Raw genomic sequence first — 18,703 nt, 5'->3', positions numbered from 1 at the left:
TCCTTGTCAGTCGTGCTTAACTTCATGTTGTCGTGTATGCCCCCCAGGCCGGAGTGGTAGGTGGTGAGATAGTCCTCGCCGTCCCCAGAGTACCTGCCCAGCCTCAGCGGGTACCCGCTGGGCTCATCCTCGACACTGAAGATGTCGTACTCTGCGTAGCGGGTGTTGTTGGATTTGTCCTCCACCACAAAGCAGACCTTGTAGATGTTCTGCCGCGTGAGCAGGGACAGGTACTCGTTGCCCAGCCAGTAATCCTGCTGCACGTTCCCAAAGCCGTACTTGTAGGTGCTCCAGGACTCCTTCCAGGTGATCTCTGTGTTGTAAGAATTTCTCTGGACAACGGTCCAGCCTTTGCCTTCGGTGTCCATGTCACACCACACCACTCGAGGGGGAGAGCCTGCCGGCTGGATGACATGGACCCCGCTGGGGCTGTCCCTGGGAATGTTGCTGCAGTCTTTGGGGAACCCTGAAATGCCACGAACATCAGGTTAAGGGGGCAGGTGGGGGTGGGGGAGTGAGAGCTAGCTCGATCAAATCAGCCTGGGGTAACTGGAGGCTGGGTTTTTAGAGGCAGGTCCTGTGTATTTCACAATACTACAGCCACAGAATCCCCCCCGGCCATTCCTGGCCACAGAATCCGGCTCCAGATCTTACACTTTCATTTTACCAATAAAATAAAATAAGAATAGTTTCTTGCTCTGCTGGTTTTGAAGAAACCTTGAAGAGATGAATCAAGTGTAAACCAAGGCTCTGTATCCTTCCTGAGTCCGTACTGCTGAAGAAATCGTTTGGGGAGGGTGGGGGAGACGCTGCCAGATCCATCTCAGCGAATGTCAATTATGAAACCCATCGGTGACAATTTAAATGGGCGATTTCAAAGAGCCTAAGGGAGTTTGACACCCGACTGTGATTGGAATTCAGTGGGATTTAGGCACCCAACTCCCTGTGGCGCCTTTGAAAATTCCAGACATCCTATCGAGGGGCTTGTCTTTGGGGCGGAAATTGTCCCGAACTATCCTGGTAGAATGAGAGCACTGTGGTTATACTGCCCCTCCCCTCCCCAGGGTCCTCCCTCGAGCCTGAGCCCCCTACCCCGCAGACAATCCCCCTGTGTGCCCCACCAGCTCTGTCCCCCTCCCCCATAGCTGAGCCGAGGGGGAGGAGCTGCTGAGCACTGTGGGGGCAGGGGCTCAGGGCCACCTCTGGAGCTGGTTCGGCCCCTGGCCTGCCTGGGCAAGCCCCTGAGCAGCTCCCAGAGCCGCTGGAGGTGTGGGGAGAAGGGAATGAAACCCCCTGACAAGGAGGAACTGGCTCTCCCTGCTGCCTGGACTCTGGGGGCAAGGCTTCTAGGCATGAGCGAGAGATCCCCAGCTGTTAGCCGGGGCTAGCCCTAGTATAGGAGTTGGTGAGATTGAAGGGTAGAACTCCCAGCCAATTTGGGGGGGTGCCTGGTTCCCACACGGTGCCCTGCGGTTGGCACCAGCGCTCTTCAGTCACTGCCGGGGGCTTGGCAGCCGTTACCGGAGAAAGGGATAACGAAGCTGTGTAAAGCAAACAGCCAGTCGAGCAGCACCCCCCCCACCCCGGCTGGCCCATTCCCAGGCGCTGGAGGCCTGCGAATGGGAGTAGTGGGCTCACTAGCGCAGGCCGGCCTTGCGATCCCTTCGGAGAACTCAGCGTTTCTTTGGGCCCAGCGCTGGCGGGGGGGCGGGAAGGTGCATTCAGTGGATAAGTGGATCTAGGGGTGACCCCGGCATGGGGGAGAGGAGCAGAATCAGGCCCACGATGCCCTGATCTTGGATATGGCAGATGATAGAAGCTCTCCGACGGGTTCTCTACTCACCCCTCTCCACCTTCTTGTGGGCCAGGGCCCCGTTGCCCTGCACGGGGGTTACGCAAAGGAGCGCCATCATGGACAGCGCAGACAGAAACACGAGAGAGCTGGACTGGAACCCTGCAGGGGACAGAAACCGCTGGACATGAGACCAGGAGAGAGTTTCACAAGTGCCTAAATCCCACTAGACGTCACTGGAATTTAGGCACTTAAGTGACTTAGCCACTCTTGAAAATGTTACCCTTAGACGCTAAGGCCAGAGTTTTCAGAGGGCTCAACTACTGGGCCAGATTTTCAGAAGAGCTCAGCTCCCAGGTAGGCACCGCAGGACATGGCTGGATGTTCAAAGGGGCTCAGCATGGGGGGGGTGGGCCCAAGTCTCTGGAGATGGGGTGAAGCCCACCATTCACCTCTCCCCCGGCCCGGCCACTGTCTCCGTCTCTGCAGCCGGCCCGATTAGCACACAGCTGGGACCCAGCTGCAGGGTAAAAACCATTCAAAGATTGCGGCTCCGATGGCCTGGCTCCCGGGTCCCGGGCGGGTCAGGGCCGGCTGGAGCGCTCCCTGTGGTGGGGAAGGAGCTGCCGCCTCTCTCCCCCGCTGCACCGCTGCAAGGGGAGTGCTGCTCGGAGCAACCCCCTCTGTCCCAGCTCCCCCGTCCACAGTCACTACCACCAGCCGGAGGGCAGTGCCCGCTCACCCACACAGAGACAGCAGCTGGGCAGCCTCCGGCAGGGCTCTGCCCCCCTCAGATGAGCGCCAGGTGAGAGGGGCCCAGGGCACAGAGCTGCTGTGTGCCCCACGCCAGGCATGCTGCCCCCTGCACTGCAGCCCAGCAGCCCAGAGGGGGACACGCTGCTGACACTGCAGCTGTTCTGTGGGCCCAGCTCAGGCCAGGCTTAAAGTGGGCAGAGTCGCCAGGGGCCACAGTCCTGGCCAAAAAGAGTTCAAAATGGAGCCGGGTCGCTGAGGGGTGCACTGGAAGCGCTGCCCTAGCAAGGGCATGGCCATTTATTTCAGCCGGGATTAACATAGACACCCCTCCCCCGCCCCACACATGCTTTTCCCAGGCCACCTTCAGCACTCAGCGCAGGGATTCACAATGACCTTGCCGGGATCAGCAGCCCAGAGCAATCCAGACTCTTGGCCAGAAACCGGCTCATTCACCCCCCGCCCCCCCGCCCAGGTATATCTATCCCGGCCCTGGTATTACATCTTGTGTAGCTACAGCCCACATAACGCAGAGCACGGCATATGCAGCCCCCAGTGGTAAATAGGTTGTGTGTGTGTGTCAAACCAGAACCGGCTAAAGCCGCACTGGAGTCCGGCACCGTGCTTTCTGTCAGCCATCATTGTATTCATGTGGTGTTGCAAAGTTAGAAAGTCCACAACTAACCCCACAAGTGACCGTGATACAAACGTGCAAATGAATTAGAGAGAGAGAGAGAGAACACCGTGTAAACGACACACCGAAACACACTGCTGCAATGGAAACACTTTGCCAAGACATGATCCCCAGACAGATTTCATTGGAAACACCTTCTTTTTGGAGCTGCCTGGACCCCAAATTCTTCAGACAATGTCACAGCCCAAGTAACTGTGACACGCTGCCAGCAATCTCAGGTATCCTTGTGAGAGAGAGGAGAGAGGCGTAACCCCATGGCAGGCAAAGGGTTAACGCTTTAAAGGAGAAGGATTTCAGTGAGTCTGACAAGCCAGAACTACAATGTTTGGAACTGAAGTGAAATAACAATCTGGAGTCACTCATCCTTGAAAACACGCCCCCCCTTCTCCTGACGCCCCAGAGGAGCAGGGACGCTGCCAGCTAGCAGCCGTTCACACACTGTAATAGTCTAAGACACAGAGGGCCTGAGTTCGACCTGTGACCTTGGAAAACTCATTACACTGCACCATACCTCAGTTTCCCCATTTTTAAAACATGGCTTATGCTAGTTCCTTTGTGTTCTAAAGTACTTTGGCCCCAATGCCCAAAGGTACCTGGGGCAGGGAGGGAGGATTCCTGCCTAGGGTCCAGCAGAGCGCTGGGCAGGGGATCTCCGCCAGGATCCTGGTACCCCATGACCCCGGGGGCACTCTTTACCCACCAGGAGGCACTGCCACACTCCTAGCTAGCCAGGCTCATGCTGCAGCATGCACTTGCTGGGGGAAATGCTGCTCCGTTTCAAAGGAAAAGCAGCATGTACCTCACTGCGCCCCCATCCCTTGTGCCTCGGCCAGGCAGGGTCGGGAAAGCAGAGGATGCACCAGGGCTCCCCTCCCCCTTGTGCACCTGCCCGGGCTGAGGGGCGGCACTGAGAGGAGTGCAGGCTGCCCCTCTCTATGCGGTAGTTACTGCGTCTGTCTGGGCACGTTCCTTCCTGTGCCCGGGCACTCAGGGCACATGGTGTCCCACAGGGGCCACATAGCATGCCCTGCCACTGCACCTCCCCCACGTGCCCACACCGCCTGGGGCTCTGGTGCCCACCACCAGGCTCTGGCCCTACATCTCCAGGCTGTGTGAAATACTGGGCATTTCAATAAAACTCACCCATCCCGACGCTGCAGCTGAGCGGGCGAGTTAGCACCCTGAAGCGTCCCCCACTTCCACATCAGAAACCAGAGCTGGGGCTCCATGCCTTTATGGGGAAAGCGCCACTCCACACCCAGCTTATCTTGCTTTCTCAACCGCTGGCCTCAAGCCTGGCCTGTGGGCAGGGAGGGAGCCCCCTCCGGAACGTCTGCCCATCCTTTATTTACCGCAGATACCAGATTTCTTGGGCTCCCTCCCTCCTCCCCGAGAACGCCAACGTTTCTGAAGCCGGGCAGGTGTGAGCCAGGGATTTAATTTCTCAGTGGGACTCTGCGGCATTACCGTATCATCGACCTTCCAGACGAAGGACGCACTAAATGGAGAGGATCAAGCCAGAGGAGATGGCAGGAACGGGGGTTGTGCAGAACGCGATGGGGGTGTAACGCTTGTGCCAGGTGGTATTGTCAGTGACAAGGACGAGAATCAGGATCTCGGGGTTCCTCTTAGCATTGCAAAGCAGAACCAGCTGGAGCGCCCCTCCCAGAAATCTGGGAAACTGACCAGCACGCCCCTAACAGGCAGCTGTTCCCCCGTCGTGAGCGCTGAGTCTGTGTCTAACACACGAGAACTTTTATTTAGAGGAGAAAGAAACGCAGCATGAACTGGGGAAACCACCACAAGAGTGACTCAGCAGTATGTGAACTGTGAGTGAAACGCCCGCCCTACAATCCATTGGGCAGCAGCCCCTTGCCTCAGTTTCCCAGCTTGGGATGAGAGAGTCCAATGGACGAATGTCCCTTTGGCACACCCCTCCCATTTTCCCTCTGCTGTCCCCTTACCCAGTTTACGGGCCCAGCTCAGCAGAGTTTGAGAGTTCAGGGGGGATTCGGGGGGGGGGGGTTCGCCTCCTGCCCCACGGAGAGAAGGGGTGGGCCAGGGATGCCTCTGCCTCTGCTCTGCACCGCTGCTGCTCCATGCTGCTGTCTCTGCCTGGAGCTGCGATGCCATGCTGTGAGGGGCCTCCAGCCCGGAGTGAGTCCAGCTCTTAGTGACTTCCCTGGCTAGGGGGAACCTCGCTGCTGCTCCCCCTGTACTGTCTTTCACCACAGCACCGGCTCTATGGTGCCCAGGGAAACCCGCTTCACAGTGTTTTCAGCTCTAGGGATCACTGAGAAGAAACCAGGACTTCCAGCTGAGTCCAGTCAGCTCTGTCTTTAAGCACTGGGCAGACCCAACGTTTTGTAGGCGCCTTTCACCAAACCCACACACCCGGTGGGAACTCCTCTCCCCACCCCCCTCGGACTTTCAGTTCCATTTGATATCACTAACCCCTGCTTAGCACGTGGGGTTACAGAGACTGAACCCCCGCTCCCGCCATTGTCCCGACAGGTCACGGCCGGGTGAGGAGATACCTGAGTGGGATGGGCTGGAGCGAGACTGCGCTGCTGCTGCATCTGTCCCACAGGGAAGAGGATCAAACTGGATTCATTCGGCGACTGTCAAGGCAGCTGCTCTCTGTGTCCCAGCTCTCTGGCTGGGATACAGGGGGCAGGAACTGGTGCATTAGAGGGAACAGCTTCACGTCCGTATAGTTCTGGAAAAGAGCACCCAGGTGGTTCACCCGCATGCACGCTTCTCGACCCTGCAACCTGCCAGCACCTGGCACACGCCATCGAAATGTGCAACAAAGGACATGAGATGGGACCTGTTTATTTTGTTGCACGTGGCACCAGTTTGCTTAGTGTGATGTGCTCCAGTCTGCTCATTTGGGGACCAGGTTTTGGGATGAGGGGGAGTTTGTGCTGTCACACAAACAACGAATGAATCTCCCACATGCAATTCATGCTGCCTCCTCCCCCCCGCCCGCACACCCCGAATGCCAGCTGCAGCCGGCCCCATAAGTCTGGCTGCCCCAACAAACTGGTAAAGCAGCTTCCAGTGGATTCTGGCTGATTCTGGCTACGCATCTGTGACGAACTGGGACTGTTCTTACTGTGGTCTTTGAATGCTGACAGGGGAGTGTGGCTGGGATAGTCTGCATTGGGGGATGGGAGACTGACCGGAGAATACCTGAGCATGTAACATGAGAACCCAGGAAGGGGTTAGAGGCCAGGTGACACCTTTGCCCGGGAAACTGAACAAAGGCTGTGGGAGGGGTCGCAGAAGGGAGAGTTTCAGGAGCTGGCTGGTGGAATGGCTGGGAGGCAGACAGGGCTCTGACCTCCCAAGGGGGCTGGGGTGCCCGAGGACCCCAAGATGGACCTAACTGAGGGGGTCCTGTTTTCTGTGCCTGCGGGACCTGTCTTGAACTGTGTCCCTGTCGTCTAAATAAACCTTCTGCTTTACTGGCTGGCTGAGAGTCATGGTGAATCGCAGGAAGCCGGGGGTGCAGGGCCCTGAGTCCCCCCACACTCCGTGACAGGATCACCCCCATCAGCTGGGCGTGCTGGGCCGACCCCATGCACAACAGGGGCAGCAGCGCGGCCGCCCTCACGCTCTGATTGTGACTCGAGATTGTGGGGGCTTCTCACCTGTCCCATGGAAACGTGGCCAAAGGCGCCAATTGTCCCTTCATCAAAATGGCGCCATCTCCCACTGCTGCCAGCGGGGCTGAGGCCTGCGCGAGGGCCGCCCCGTCCCCACGCTCTGTCTGCATATGGCAGGCAGGCTGCCCCCCTGACGCTGGCTGCCACCTCCCGCTGGGCTCCAGGAGGCTGAAGCCGAGCCCACAGGCAGACTGGCTGAGGCCATGGTTCAGGGCCTGGACAGCGCATGGGGACTGTGAGGGGATGTGGGGGGAAGGCTGAGCGGGTTGCAGGGGGGTGTGGGGGCAGGGATAGGGGGCAGGCTGAGGGGGACAGAGGGATATGGGCATGAGGGAGACAGAGTGTGCAGGGGGAACGCAGACAGGGGTAGTGGGTGTGGGGGGCAGGGAGAAGGCTGAGGGTGCCAGGGAGTGTGGGGGGCAGGGGGAAGGCTGAGGGGGGCATGGGGATGGGGCAGAGGGGAGGCTGAGGGGGTTGGAGGTGATCATGTGGGATATAAGAGCGGCTGAGGGAGGTGCAGGGCATGTGGGGGCAGGGGGCAGAAGAATGTGGGGGAAGGTTAAGGGGGCCGGGGTGTGGGGAGCCGAGGGAGGCTGAGGGGGGTACAGGGGGATGAGGACAGGAAGGAGGCTAAGGGAGGCTGGAGGGAGGCTCAGGGAGATGTGGGGGGCAGGGGAGAGGATAGGGTTTGTGCGCAGAGGACAGTCATAGAATCATAGAATCATAGAATCTCAGGGTTGGAAGGGACCTCAGGAGGTATCTAGTCCAACCCCCTGCTCAAAGCAGGACCAATTCCCAACTAAATCATCCCAGCCAGGGCTTTGTCAAGCCGGGCCTTAAAAACCTCCAAGGAAGGAGACTCCACCACCTCCCTAGGTAATGCATTTCGGTAGGGCTTAGGGGCCACAAACGAGACCAGGGCCCCCTGGTGCTAGGCGCTGTCCAAACACATGATGAGAGATTGGCCCCACCCCAGAGAGCCTACAGTCTACACAGACAAAAAGTGGGTGGGGAAACAGAGGCACGGAGAAATGAAGTGACCAAAGCTAAAGAGCAGGTCAGGAATAGAACCCAGGTGTCCTGACGCCCAGGCCTGTGCCCTCAACCAAACCTATACGGCTATCCTGAGGTCAGCACATCCTTCAAACGGGGACCTGTGCTCGGAACCAAATACAGGGCACGTTCCTTTTGGCTTCTTTCTGATGAATAAAGGGTAGTTGTTGTTAAAGCCCTGTGGGGTTTGATTTGCTTTTACATTAGAAATGCAGATCTTGTCCACCCTTCTTTTTTCGTGGCTGGCTCTATGGGTGACGACAGAACTACTGGGTTGACGAGGTCGGTTTATTATTATTTAACGTTTCTCTCGTGGTAGTGCTGAAAGACCATTATCAGTTGGGCCCTACTTTTGCTGGGGCTGTACAGACATACCTCAAGTGTCACTCCCGTGCTATTCTGTTCTGTGCAGGTCATTATACCACGTTCTCATCACAGTATCACAGCACCTTCCAGTGGTGCATTACGCTACATGACTAACACCCATCACATATTTGTTCCCTTGTCCTCTCCCAAGGGTGAGAAGTGTGCCCGATCAAGAGGGCTTTTTAATAATACACACACACACGTTGCTGTGTGTGTATATCAGAGAAGGCGCTGTAAAGAAATGCCTTGCATTGGAGCGGATGGTGGGGCGGTTTGGGATGGTCCTTAGTGGCACCTTAGAGACTAACAGGTATATACACAGCACATGAAAAGATGGGAGTTGTCTTACCAAGTGGGAGGTCAGTCTAATGAAGTCATCTGATGAAGTGGGTTCTAGCCCACGAAAGCTTATGCCCAAATATATTTGTTAATCTCTAAGGTGCCACAAGGACTCCTCGTTGTTTTTGCTGATACAGACTAACATGGCTACCACACTGAAACCTGTCTCTTGTTATAGCGTCCTACTGTGCCAGAGAAGCAAAACTATCACCCACAGTCTGTGCCCCAGAGAACTTACAGTCCAAACAGGGTGACAGAGAAGTATACTAAGATGTGCACAGTACACTCAGTGTGATCACAGATTTGCACAGCTTTCTCACAAGTACCAAGGATATGAAACCTGAGTGATCAAGGGAGGAAGGAAGGGGGTTTTGGTCAGGCTGCTTGAAACAGGTGCATGGGGAGGAGGTCGGTTGTTCTGGTTGGCACCCATTTCACTCAAATGCCGAACACACAGTAGGGAGAAAAGCTCTCTTTGCTAAATATTCAGTGGTCATGCTCCTTTGGTTTGAGGGATTAGAAAACTCCCTCTGGAGCCCACCAGCAGAAACAGGGAAGCTAAGACTGGGTATGTCTAAAGTGAAAAACAAGAAAGAAACAAACAAAAAAAAGCCTTTTCATGCTTTCTTTATCCACCATAAAGAAGAAAAAAATAAGAGCTCAAACCCAATTGTTTAGCATGTCACCTTTAATGAGCGGAGGTGAACTTTGTTGAGATCCTAGGAACAGAGTGATGCACTGTATGATTATAGATGTGTCACGGTGTGTTTGTGTGTGAGTGCACCTTTGCTTACTCACCTATATGCACGCACATTTCAGAGGAGAGGGGAGGGGAAGGCAAAGCCGCCTCGGAAAGGTGAGCGGCGTCTGATATGGATTTGTGTGAACAGTTTGGGTGGCCGACGCTCTCTTCCTTTCAGGCAGTATTTGCTAAATTAATGAGATGTCTCTGAGATGAATCACCGTGCAGCCTGGTGGCAGTACCTGCATTGCCGGCCGGCTTTTAACATTACTAGCGCACCTTTCACAGGAGTTTTACCTTCTAATACATCAGGGCTCAATAGAGAGAGAAGAACATTACTGTTCTGAGAACTCGGCCGTGGACGGATCAGCTTTGCATACTTGTCAGGGAGGGGAACGCGCGCACACACTCATGAGAACATTGTTCCTGCTGAGGAAATCAAGGAGCCTAACGCATCTTTAAATTCATAGGGAACAACTGGGGCTGGCAGATGGGGGGATCATGGCAGCTCTCCCGGCCAGGGAGGTGGGGTGGCCTTCCTCTCCCAGCAGCCGGGGTTGGGCCGTGCTGCAACGTTCCCAACTCTCAGGCAGGGCTGGCTCTAATTTTTTTGCCGCCCCAAGCGAAAAAAAAGAGTGCCGCCCTCCATAGCGCCGCCATAACACACGCCCTCAGCACCGCGACGCCACCCCACCTCCGCGGAGCTCCGTGGAGCCGAACACCCCTCCCCCCCGCGGAGCGCCGCCAAATGCCGTGCCGTCGAACCCCCCCACCGAACACCCCCCCCCGCGGAGCGCCGCGCCGTGCTGCTGAACCCTCCCACCGCCACACATATCTCCCACCGAGCGCCGCGCCGCCAAACACCCCACCGCCGAGCCGTGCTGCCAAACAGCGCCCCCGCCCCCGCGGAGCGCCCCGCCGTGCCGCCACCCCCCCCCGCCCGGAGCACTGCTGCCGAATCCCACCCCCCAGTGCCCCCTACACGCCCAGCCGACGAAACAAAAACAACCCACCCCACCCCCAGCGACCAAACTCCCCCCCGCAAAAAAAATCCCAACCACCCCAAGATTGGCCGCCCCTTATCAGGTGCCGCCCCAAGCACGTGCTTGATCGGCTGGTGCCTGGAGCCGGCCCTGCTCTCAGGGGCTGAGTGCGAGTCCCGGGCTTTGGGCACCAACAGGAGGAGCTGCTGTGATAGTGGGAGAAGTTCCTTTGACGCCGTGATGTTCAGGGCTCGGCCTGAGGGCAGAGCTCTGTGCGAGAGCCCCAGGGCTGAGGGCACAGACCTGCCCTGCTCTCCCTGCGTGTCTGACCCCATAGCAGAGAGGGTGCCAGGGCAGGGCACGGGGGGCCTCAGCAGAGGAGAGGGCGGCGGGAGGCAGAGGAGTGTTGCTGCTGGGTGCAAACAGTACCAGGCAGTGGCTGGTCAGGAGAGGCGCTGGTCAGAATTTGCCAGTGGAACTGTTTTTCCATCAGAAATTGCCAGCTTGTCAAAATCCAAACCTTTCGTGGGAACACGTTGATTTGGACAAACCTTCAGACAGAAAGCAGGCAGGTTTCGCACGGAAAGCTGCTTGGCTCCCTGCCAGCTCGCCCGCCTGCCCACCTGCTTGACAGGCTGATGGGGGGCCTGGGCTTCCAGGCTGCTGAGAGAAGCCCTGGCTCCCAAGATCCCAGGGTCCCCGAAACCCTCTCCTCGCGGGGGTAATGTTCTGGTTACTGCACAGCTCTAGGAGGAGGGGAGGTATCCGATGCCCCACAAGCCACCAATCCTCCCTGCCAAGGTCCCAGTAACTACGACAGCCTGTGAGAACATCCTAACCTTTAGGTCACTTTCCCTGCCAGGTGAAAGGGTGCGAGCTGGACCCCTCCCTGCCACCAGAGTCCAGCACTGCCGAGAAAGCCAAGTGTGGACTAAACTAAGCCCCTGGTTAACCCTTTTCCAGAGGAATCCAGAAGCCACTGATAATTGCAGGCTACATGGTGACCTCTCTCTCAGGTCACTCCCCCATCCTGGAATAGGGGTCGGTGAGTCCTGGACGAACGCCGTTCAGCTGGGAACATGCTCCCCCTTCTCGTGCCGAGGACTGCATGAGATGGGTGTAGTGGGCACTCCCGATAAAGGGGACAGTGTGACAGCTGCCTTTCAAATAGGCCCCAGGCCTGAGGGGGCCACAGCACCCAATTCCTCTGCCCCCCCAACTTTCTTCGCTGCTTTAACGTACAATCACAACCTGCTCCGCTGACACCTCTGACTCCTGAAAGCCCTAACGCTCCAGGGGAGCAGGCCGTGCCCTGCCCTGCCCTGGCTGCCCCGGGTGTTACCTCGCAGGGAATCGTTCCAGATTCCAATGGGTGGCAGGTCCAGGGAAGAGCCTTATCTGGGGGGAGGCTGTACCAGACCTGCCCGACCCAGGCAGGCTCCCAGGTACTCTCTGCTCGGGGCTGATAAGGCTCCTTAGCAGTTTCTCTCCAAACAAATTCCAGTTCAAGACACCTGAGAGCTCCACAGCAGGGCAGCATCCCCAGAGCGCAGCAGGGCGGGGTTAGGGGGAGCAGTCGGTAGCAGCACCTGCCCCTCGTACGGCAGGAGCGAGAAGTGCCAGCCTCTCTGCACAGAGCAGCAGCGTTCAGCCTGGGCCAGACGTGCTGCGGTGATGGGTAAGAGCGGGCTAGGAGAGCCAGAGGGTCTGTGGGGCAGCGCTGGGCCCTTCTGCTCCGCACTAGGGCCGGGTGGGCGAGTTCAGCTGGGATTGGAACCCACCAGGACTTGTGGGTGTGAATGTGGGGCTGGAACGCAACGTGGGGGCGCTCCCACCTCGCCCCGGGGGCGACTAGGGGGAAGGGCAGAGAGACACCTGGGCTGAGACCCCAGCTCCAGGGAGACAGTCACCCAGGCCCAGCTGGGTTAAATTGCCCAGCTGTGTGACAGCCCCCCCATCCCCGAGGGGTTCCCCCCCCCGGTATGTCACAGCAGGGTAATGTGCGTACAGAATGGCAGGGGTTGCCAGAGACTGGCTGGGAGAGGCCTTTGGGGATGGAGGAAGCAGCACTAAGGTACATGCCAACCTCCCTACAGAGGAGGGGCCGTGCCCCGCAGGTGTGGGGCAGGGAGCTGGGACACTGCGCGGTGGGTCATTGTCTGGCCCAGGCCCTTCCTAGCCGGAGGCCGAGGCCGAGGCATTTCCTTCAGGTCACCTTCCGCTGCAGCTTGGCCACGGGCCCCCATAGCCACTAGCCCAGCCAGGGATCCCAAGTGGGGATTGTCACAGCTGGCTCCTCCCTGCCGCCAGCAGCTCTTCACTGCCAGGGAATTCCTGAAATCCTGTGTGCCCCTCCCCCACCCACCTCCTGGGGCTGTGAGTGCCCCCCCGGACAGCCCCCCCCGAGCTCTGAGTGCCCCTGGCCAGTCCCTCCCCTCAGCCCCCCCCCACTTCCTGGGGCTCTGAGTGCCCTCAGCCAGTCCCCCTCCCACACCCCGGGGCTGAGTGACCTTGGCCAACCCCCGTCCCTTCAGGAGGAACTCCCAGTACCCACCCAGCCCCCACACCTCAGGGTTCCCCTCCCTGCGGCTCTGTGGCCATCCCCCCACCAGGGCCGGCTTTAGGCCAATTCAACCAATTCCCCTGAATCGGGCCCAGGGCCCAAGCCCTGGTACGGTGTACCGGCAAGAGCCGGTGCGCTGTACCAGGGTGGCCCGGCTTCCCCAGGGGGCAATTTAAAGGACCTAGGGCTCCCAGCAGGGGCCGGAGCCCCAGGCCCTTTAAATTGCCACCAGACCCCCACTGCTGGAGCCCTGGGGTAGGGCTGCGGGGCTCTGGGGGCTATTTAAAAAGTCCGGGGCTCCCGCTGCCTCTACCGCCCCGGCCCTTTAAATAGCCACTGGAGCCCCGCTGCTTCCCCAGGGCTCCCGTGGCTATTTAAAGGGCCGGGGTGGTAGAAGCAGGGGAGCCCTGGGCCCTTTAAATAGCCCCCAGAGCCCTGGGATAGCGGGGGACTCGGGGGCTATTTAAAGGGCCGGGGCTCCAGCTGCCTCTGCTGCACCCCATCCCCGCACCAGCCCCGCACCCCCTGTTCTGCCCGCACCAGCCCCGCCCCCCTGCCCTGCCTGCAGCCAGCCCTGCACCCGCTGCCCACAGCCAGCCTCTGCCGCACCCCCTGCCCTGTCTCCAGGCAACCCCTGCCGCACCCCCCTGCGGCCCTGAGCAAAGCCAGCCAGCCCCACACACCCCTGTCTCCAGCCAGCCCCGCACCCCTTGCCCTTCCTGCAGCCAGACCCTACCTCCAGTGAGCCCCTGCCCTGCCTCCAGCCAGCCCCATGTCCACTGGTGCCCTGCAGTTCCCAGGGCAGTAACCCTGCACACCTGCTTCAATGAGGGGGGCAGGGAGCAGCTGGGACCCACACATGTGCACACCACTAGGGTGACCAGACAGCAAGTGTGAAAAATCAGGACGGGGGTGGGGGATAATAGGATCCTATAAGAAAAAGACCCAAAAATCGGGACTGTCCCTATAAAATCAGGACATCTGGTCACCCTAGCACCCCCCGAGGGAGTGGCGGGGACCCACACACGTGAAACGGAGCTCATTAATAACCGATCAACAGCATATATGATGCAATGTACATAATATATAATTTTATTATTTATATAGTTATAGAAAGTAAATAATACATGGAAGAAATGAAAGGCTTTTTTTTACATTATTTTTTTTGTTAGTCATCCCTGCCGGGGCCCCGTCAAAAATGTTCGAATTGGGCCCCGCCCTTCCTAAAGCCGGCCCTGCTGGAGAGAACAGGAGGATTCAGTCAGCAGGGGCTGCCGATCTGTCCCATTCACCAGGGCTGCCATCCTGCGGCTTCAGCATTAGTGGCTGGGGTGACTTGGGGAAAGGTCTCAACCTCCCCACATCCCACTTCACTGCTGCCAGAATCCCTCCTGCCCCCCCGCTACAGTCCCCTCCCTACCCAACCTGGGTGGGGGCTGGAGGAGAGGGTCTGAGAACTTGAGCTGTGGATTGGAGGTGGAACAGCTGTCAGGGGCACTGAGGGGGAAGTGGCAGGAGCTCCCCGTACAAGGAGGAGGGTTGCCACTGGAGGTCACTAGGAAGGACAACAAGACTCCATCCTAGGGGTCAGGAGGGGGAATCCATCCCTCAGAGGTGGGCAGGGGCTGGGTGGAAATGCTGCTGGTTCCAGGGGCCGTTAATCCCCCCTGATTCCTCGGAGGCGTCTGAGTCTCAGACAGGTTCTCGTTCCCTTGCAGCAGGAGGACGTCACGGCCAATGTGATGCGCCAGCTCCGTATCGTGCGGCACTTGCGCCAGGTGCCCGAGGCGCTGCAGGGCCTGTGCCTCTGAGGCCACCAGCAACTGCCGCTCCCTGCTGCAGGTACTGCTCTGGCTCTCTGTAAATGGGGAGCTAGTGGAAGGGGAAATGGAGCCCCCTGGCACTCACAGAAAGCTGATTACAGAATGAGCCCGAACTGAGAGGCACCATATCCGCCCCCCTAAAGAGCCACACTTCAGTGGTGATACAGCCCAGCTGGGGTAGCAACAGGATTGAGAACGAGGTAGGAAGTTCAGAGCAGCAAGGAAAGCCTGGAGGGGAACTTGAGAAGAGAGGTTGGAAAAGTGCAGCAAAGAGAAAGGTGCAGACCTAGCTGTTGGGTCCAGGGCCCTGAGCTGCTATCAATGTCAGGGTGGGACTGGGTTCCCCTACCGGCCCCAGAGGAGGCGGCGTACACGCACCTGGAGAGGGTTCCCAAGCCCAGCAAGGGGGCTACAGGCTGAGCAAGTGCCCCAGCGATGGCAGAAGGACTTCTGTCTGTGGAAAGACCTCTTTGGACTTTTAGTGTGAGGCAAGGTGGGCCCCAGAAGGGTGGACTAAAGGTGGTGACCTGGCCGGAGTTACCAGGCAGAGAAACTGCCGTGGTGCTGGAGCGACCATGGATGGGGGACGCTAGCCCAGCGAGAGGGCTGTGATGCCATGCCTGGCCGCCGGGGGGCACCTAACGATGAGTAGATTCATTTATGATTGGCATAGTTGGCAGGATTGAGTTCCCCCTGTGATCCGTGAGGGAAGTCTTGGTTGCTGAAGGAATCATAGAATATCAGGGTTGGAAGGGACCTCCGGAGGTCATCTAGTCCAACCCCCTGCTCAAAGCAGGACCAATCCCCAGACAGTTTTTTGCCCTGATCCCTAAATGGCCCCCTCAAGGATTGAGCTCACAACCCCGGGTTTAGCAGGCCAATGCTCAAACCACTGAGCTATCCCTCCCCCAAGCAGGTGTATCAAGGGACCAAGCTGGTCGCTGGATTTCTCACTTCAGTTTCAGGGACTGGCTAAGCAGCCAAAGCAGATCTAGGGGTTTCTCCAGCAGCTCCTAGAAAACCAACAGACGCAGAAGGAAGTGCAGGTGGAGCTACAGACGCAGCAGCAGCAATACCTGTGAGAGATCCTGCAAAGGGAAATCAACCCAGGGTCTGCTATGCCCATGGACAAAAAGAGCAGAGAAGGAGAGCATGCCTGGGCTGTGCTGAGAAGGTTAGCCCAGGGAGAAGGGCATGAGAAAGTGTACAAGCGTGGCCTAATGCCAAGATGGGAGCAAGAGTTCTTTGTTTTGGGGGCACAGAAGCAGGCCATATCAAAAGACACGGCCTGCTTAGGAAATTGCTGAGTGGCTGAACGAGGGGCCAGGGCCCTAAGAAGTTAGAAAGAAAGGAGAAGGTGTCCTCTGACACAAACCCCCATGAGGCAGGCAAGGTGGAGGTGGCTGGGGTGGCCATGGACCTTGCAGACCCTCCACCAACACACCCTGTCGGGTGCTGCAGGGAGACGAAGGACGAAATGATTGGCCCAGAGATGAAGCAGACTGGTGGAGGGACAAACACAAGGGTGGAGCAGTCCATGGTGGGTTCTCAGACCTGACCGAAAAGGTTTTGGCAGATGCAGCAGCAGTAGCAAAAAGGCAACAGAAGACGCTAAAGGCTTCAGAAGAGGCTCTGCAAGCAGCTGTTCATGAGACTGAGTGGCTGCAGGAAGAGCGTGGGGATACTGCAGAAGAGAAGGTTTGCCCCGAGCGAGCTGGCAGTGGAGCTGCAGACACTGCGCACAGGCTGTACAAGCGCGCAGCCGGTGACAACGATGAGATGAGGAGGGATGAAGCTTGGAGAAGAATAGAACTTGCCCCCGCGTGGGCTAGGTTCTAAGGAGGAGGGTATATAACGGGGGGCTTGGCCTGTGGGCTATAAAGCCTGGAGCTAGGCCAAATGGATTACAGAGTGAGCTCCAGCTGAGGGGAAACCAGGGGAAACCGCAACAAAGGTACAGGAGCAGGCCTAGCTGTTCGGTACAGGGCCTTGGGGCAGAACCTAGAATCCAGGGTAGGACTGGTTCTCCCACGGTCTCTAAGGAAGGGGATGTACAGGGCCATAGAAAGGGCTACCAAGGCCAGCAAGGGCAGGCCGAGCCAAAGTCAGGCTGAGGAAAAGCCCCCAAGGGACAGAGGATCTTGTTTCAGTTCAAGACATTTTTTGACTTTTAGTTTGGGATGAGCGCGACCCAGGAAGGAGTGGGACTAAAAGATGGTCGCCTGGCCGAAGGGCTGAGTTCCCAGCCCCAAACCTGCTGGCGGGCGTGCTAGCCCAAGAAATCTGTGACCCCAGGCCTTGAAGGAAGGGGCACCTATCGCTGAGTGAACTCTGTTACAAGCCTGCTTCCACTGTGGAAACAGCCTGGTATTGGAGAGTGGTGGGGATGGCCTGTGGGCGAGGATGGCTGGAGGGGTCATACAGGAGGGGCAGCAGGGTCCAGTGAGGAGATCAGGGAACGGGTTGTTTGCAGTCCTGCCACTGAGCGGTAACGTGATCCTGGCCAGGTCACTCTCCCACCTGGTGCCTCACTTCCTCTGTCTTTGAAATGGGGATCATCCCAACCCACATTAAGAAAGGGTTTGATCCTCTGCTCTTGCTTCCCAAATCCCTGCCCTCCTTGCCCCACACAGGCCTCTGCCCTGTTGCTCAAACTCCCATGCACATGTTAGTGCCTGTGTCACCCCCGCAACTGCAAGGTCTCATGTACAGTCTCCTGCCAGCAAACTGAAGCTGCCACTACATCCAGAATAGGAATCGCAGTTCCTGTGCGCTGCCCTGAATGGAGTCTAGACCCTGGGCATGGGGAAGGCCAACGCTCACATCCAGGTAGATCATCAACCTACTCCTCTGTCCCAGGAGCAGGAAGGCCTCTGGTTCGTGCTCCCTTCGGTAGCTGGAGCTGCTGAGTTGGGAGTGTGGTGGGCAGAGATGGGAACAGGCCATAGGATGAATCAAGTGTCAGGGGGAGACTTCCTGTGTGTGGGAGATGATGTTGCCCCTCTGTGGGGAATCCCTTCCTTGCAGATGCTGGGCTTTGGGTGCTGGACTCTGCCCGGAAGCCCAGCTCCCATCCCTAGCAGATTGGCTGTTCCCTACACTGCTGTGCACCAGGCCCTCTGCAGAGAGCTGCTCTGGGCAAGGACTACAGAGCCTGCTGTCATCCTGGCAGATGTCACCCCAGGTTCCATAATCCTGACCCCTGGTCTCCCTCCACTGGCAGGCTCTGAGCAAGGCCTGCCCAGAGAACATGGATGACGAGCTCTCGATCCTGCTGACAGCACCCCCCAGCACAGACAAACTCCAGCACATCTTGGAGGTGAGCAGAATGGGGAGGGGCAGCAGGGGTTTTACCTTAGCCCTGGGGACTCCTAGAAAGAAGAGACTGGAAAGGCAGAGAGAAAATATTGGGTATTAAAGGGCTCTTTAATCGAGCAGAGAAAGGCAGAACAAGACCCAATGGCTGGAAGGGGAAAAGAGAGAAATTCCTATGACAAATAAGGCACAAATATTCAACAGCGAGGATGATTGATCACAGGAAGAAGCTACCATGGAAAGTGGTGGATTCTCCATCTCTTGATGTCATTTAATAAAGACTAGATGCCTTTCCGGAATGTGTTTGCCCCAAAAGTAGCTATTGTGGTAGACAGGAGGCCTGTGATATGCAGGGGGTCAGATTAGATGCTCTAACGGTCTCTGCTGCCCATAAAGTCTACTCATTTCTGAGAAACCGAGTGTAGCATTGGGAGCAGCCTCTGTTTATTAAACAATCAGTTTGTCAGCACCTGCAGGACAATTTGGTTCTTAGGACTAGTGAGCATGGACTTGTCAAGAACAAATCATTCCAGACCAATCCTAGCTCCTTCTTTGGCAGGGTTAGGGGCCTAGTGGAGGTGGGTACACAGTAGATGTGATCTATCTTGG

General features: G+C 57.6%; 1 protein-coding gene across 1 annotated transcript; it reads right to left on the bottom strand.

Moving 5' to 3' along the window:
- Positions 1–16: 16 nt before the first annotated feature.
- Positions 17–4,631, bottom strand: LOC135979145 (fibrinogen-like protein 1-like protein; the record flags this gene model as incomplete). Its single annotated transcript, XM_065579695.1, has 3 exons — positions 4,383–4,631; positions 1,844–1,954; positions 17–466 (listed from the first exon to the last, which is right to left on the bottom strand). Coding segments are annotated over exons 1-3 (565 nt in total), but the record flags the coding sequence as incomplete, so codon positions are not given.
- Between the last annotated feature and the right edge of the window lie 14,072 nt (positions 4,632–18,703).

This window comes from Chrysemys picta, unplaced genomic scaffold, assembly GCF_011386835.1.
Source record: "Chrysemys picta bellii isolate R12L10 unplaced genomic scaffold, ASM1138683v2 scaf682, whole genome shotgun sequence".
NCBI classification, from domain to species: domain Eukaryota; kingdom Metazoa; phylum Chordata; order Testudines; family Emydidae; genus Chrysemys; species Chrysemys picta.
This window is presented reverse-complemented; position numbering and strand designations above follow the sequence as displayed.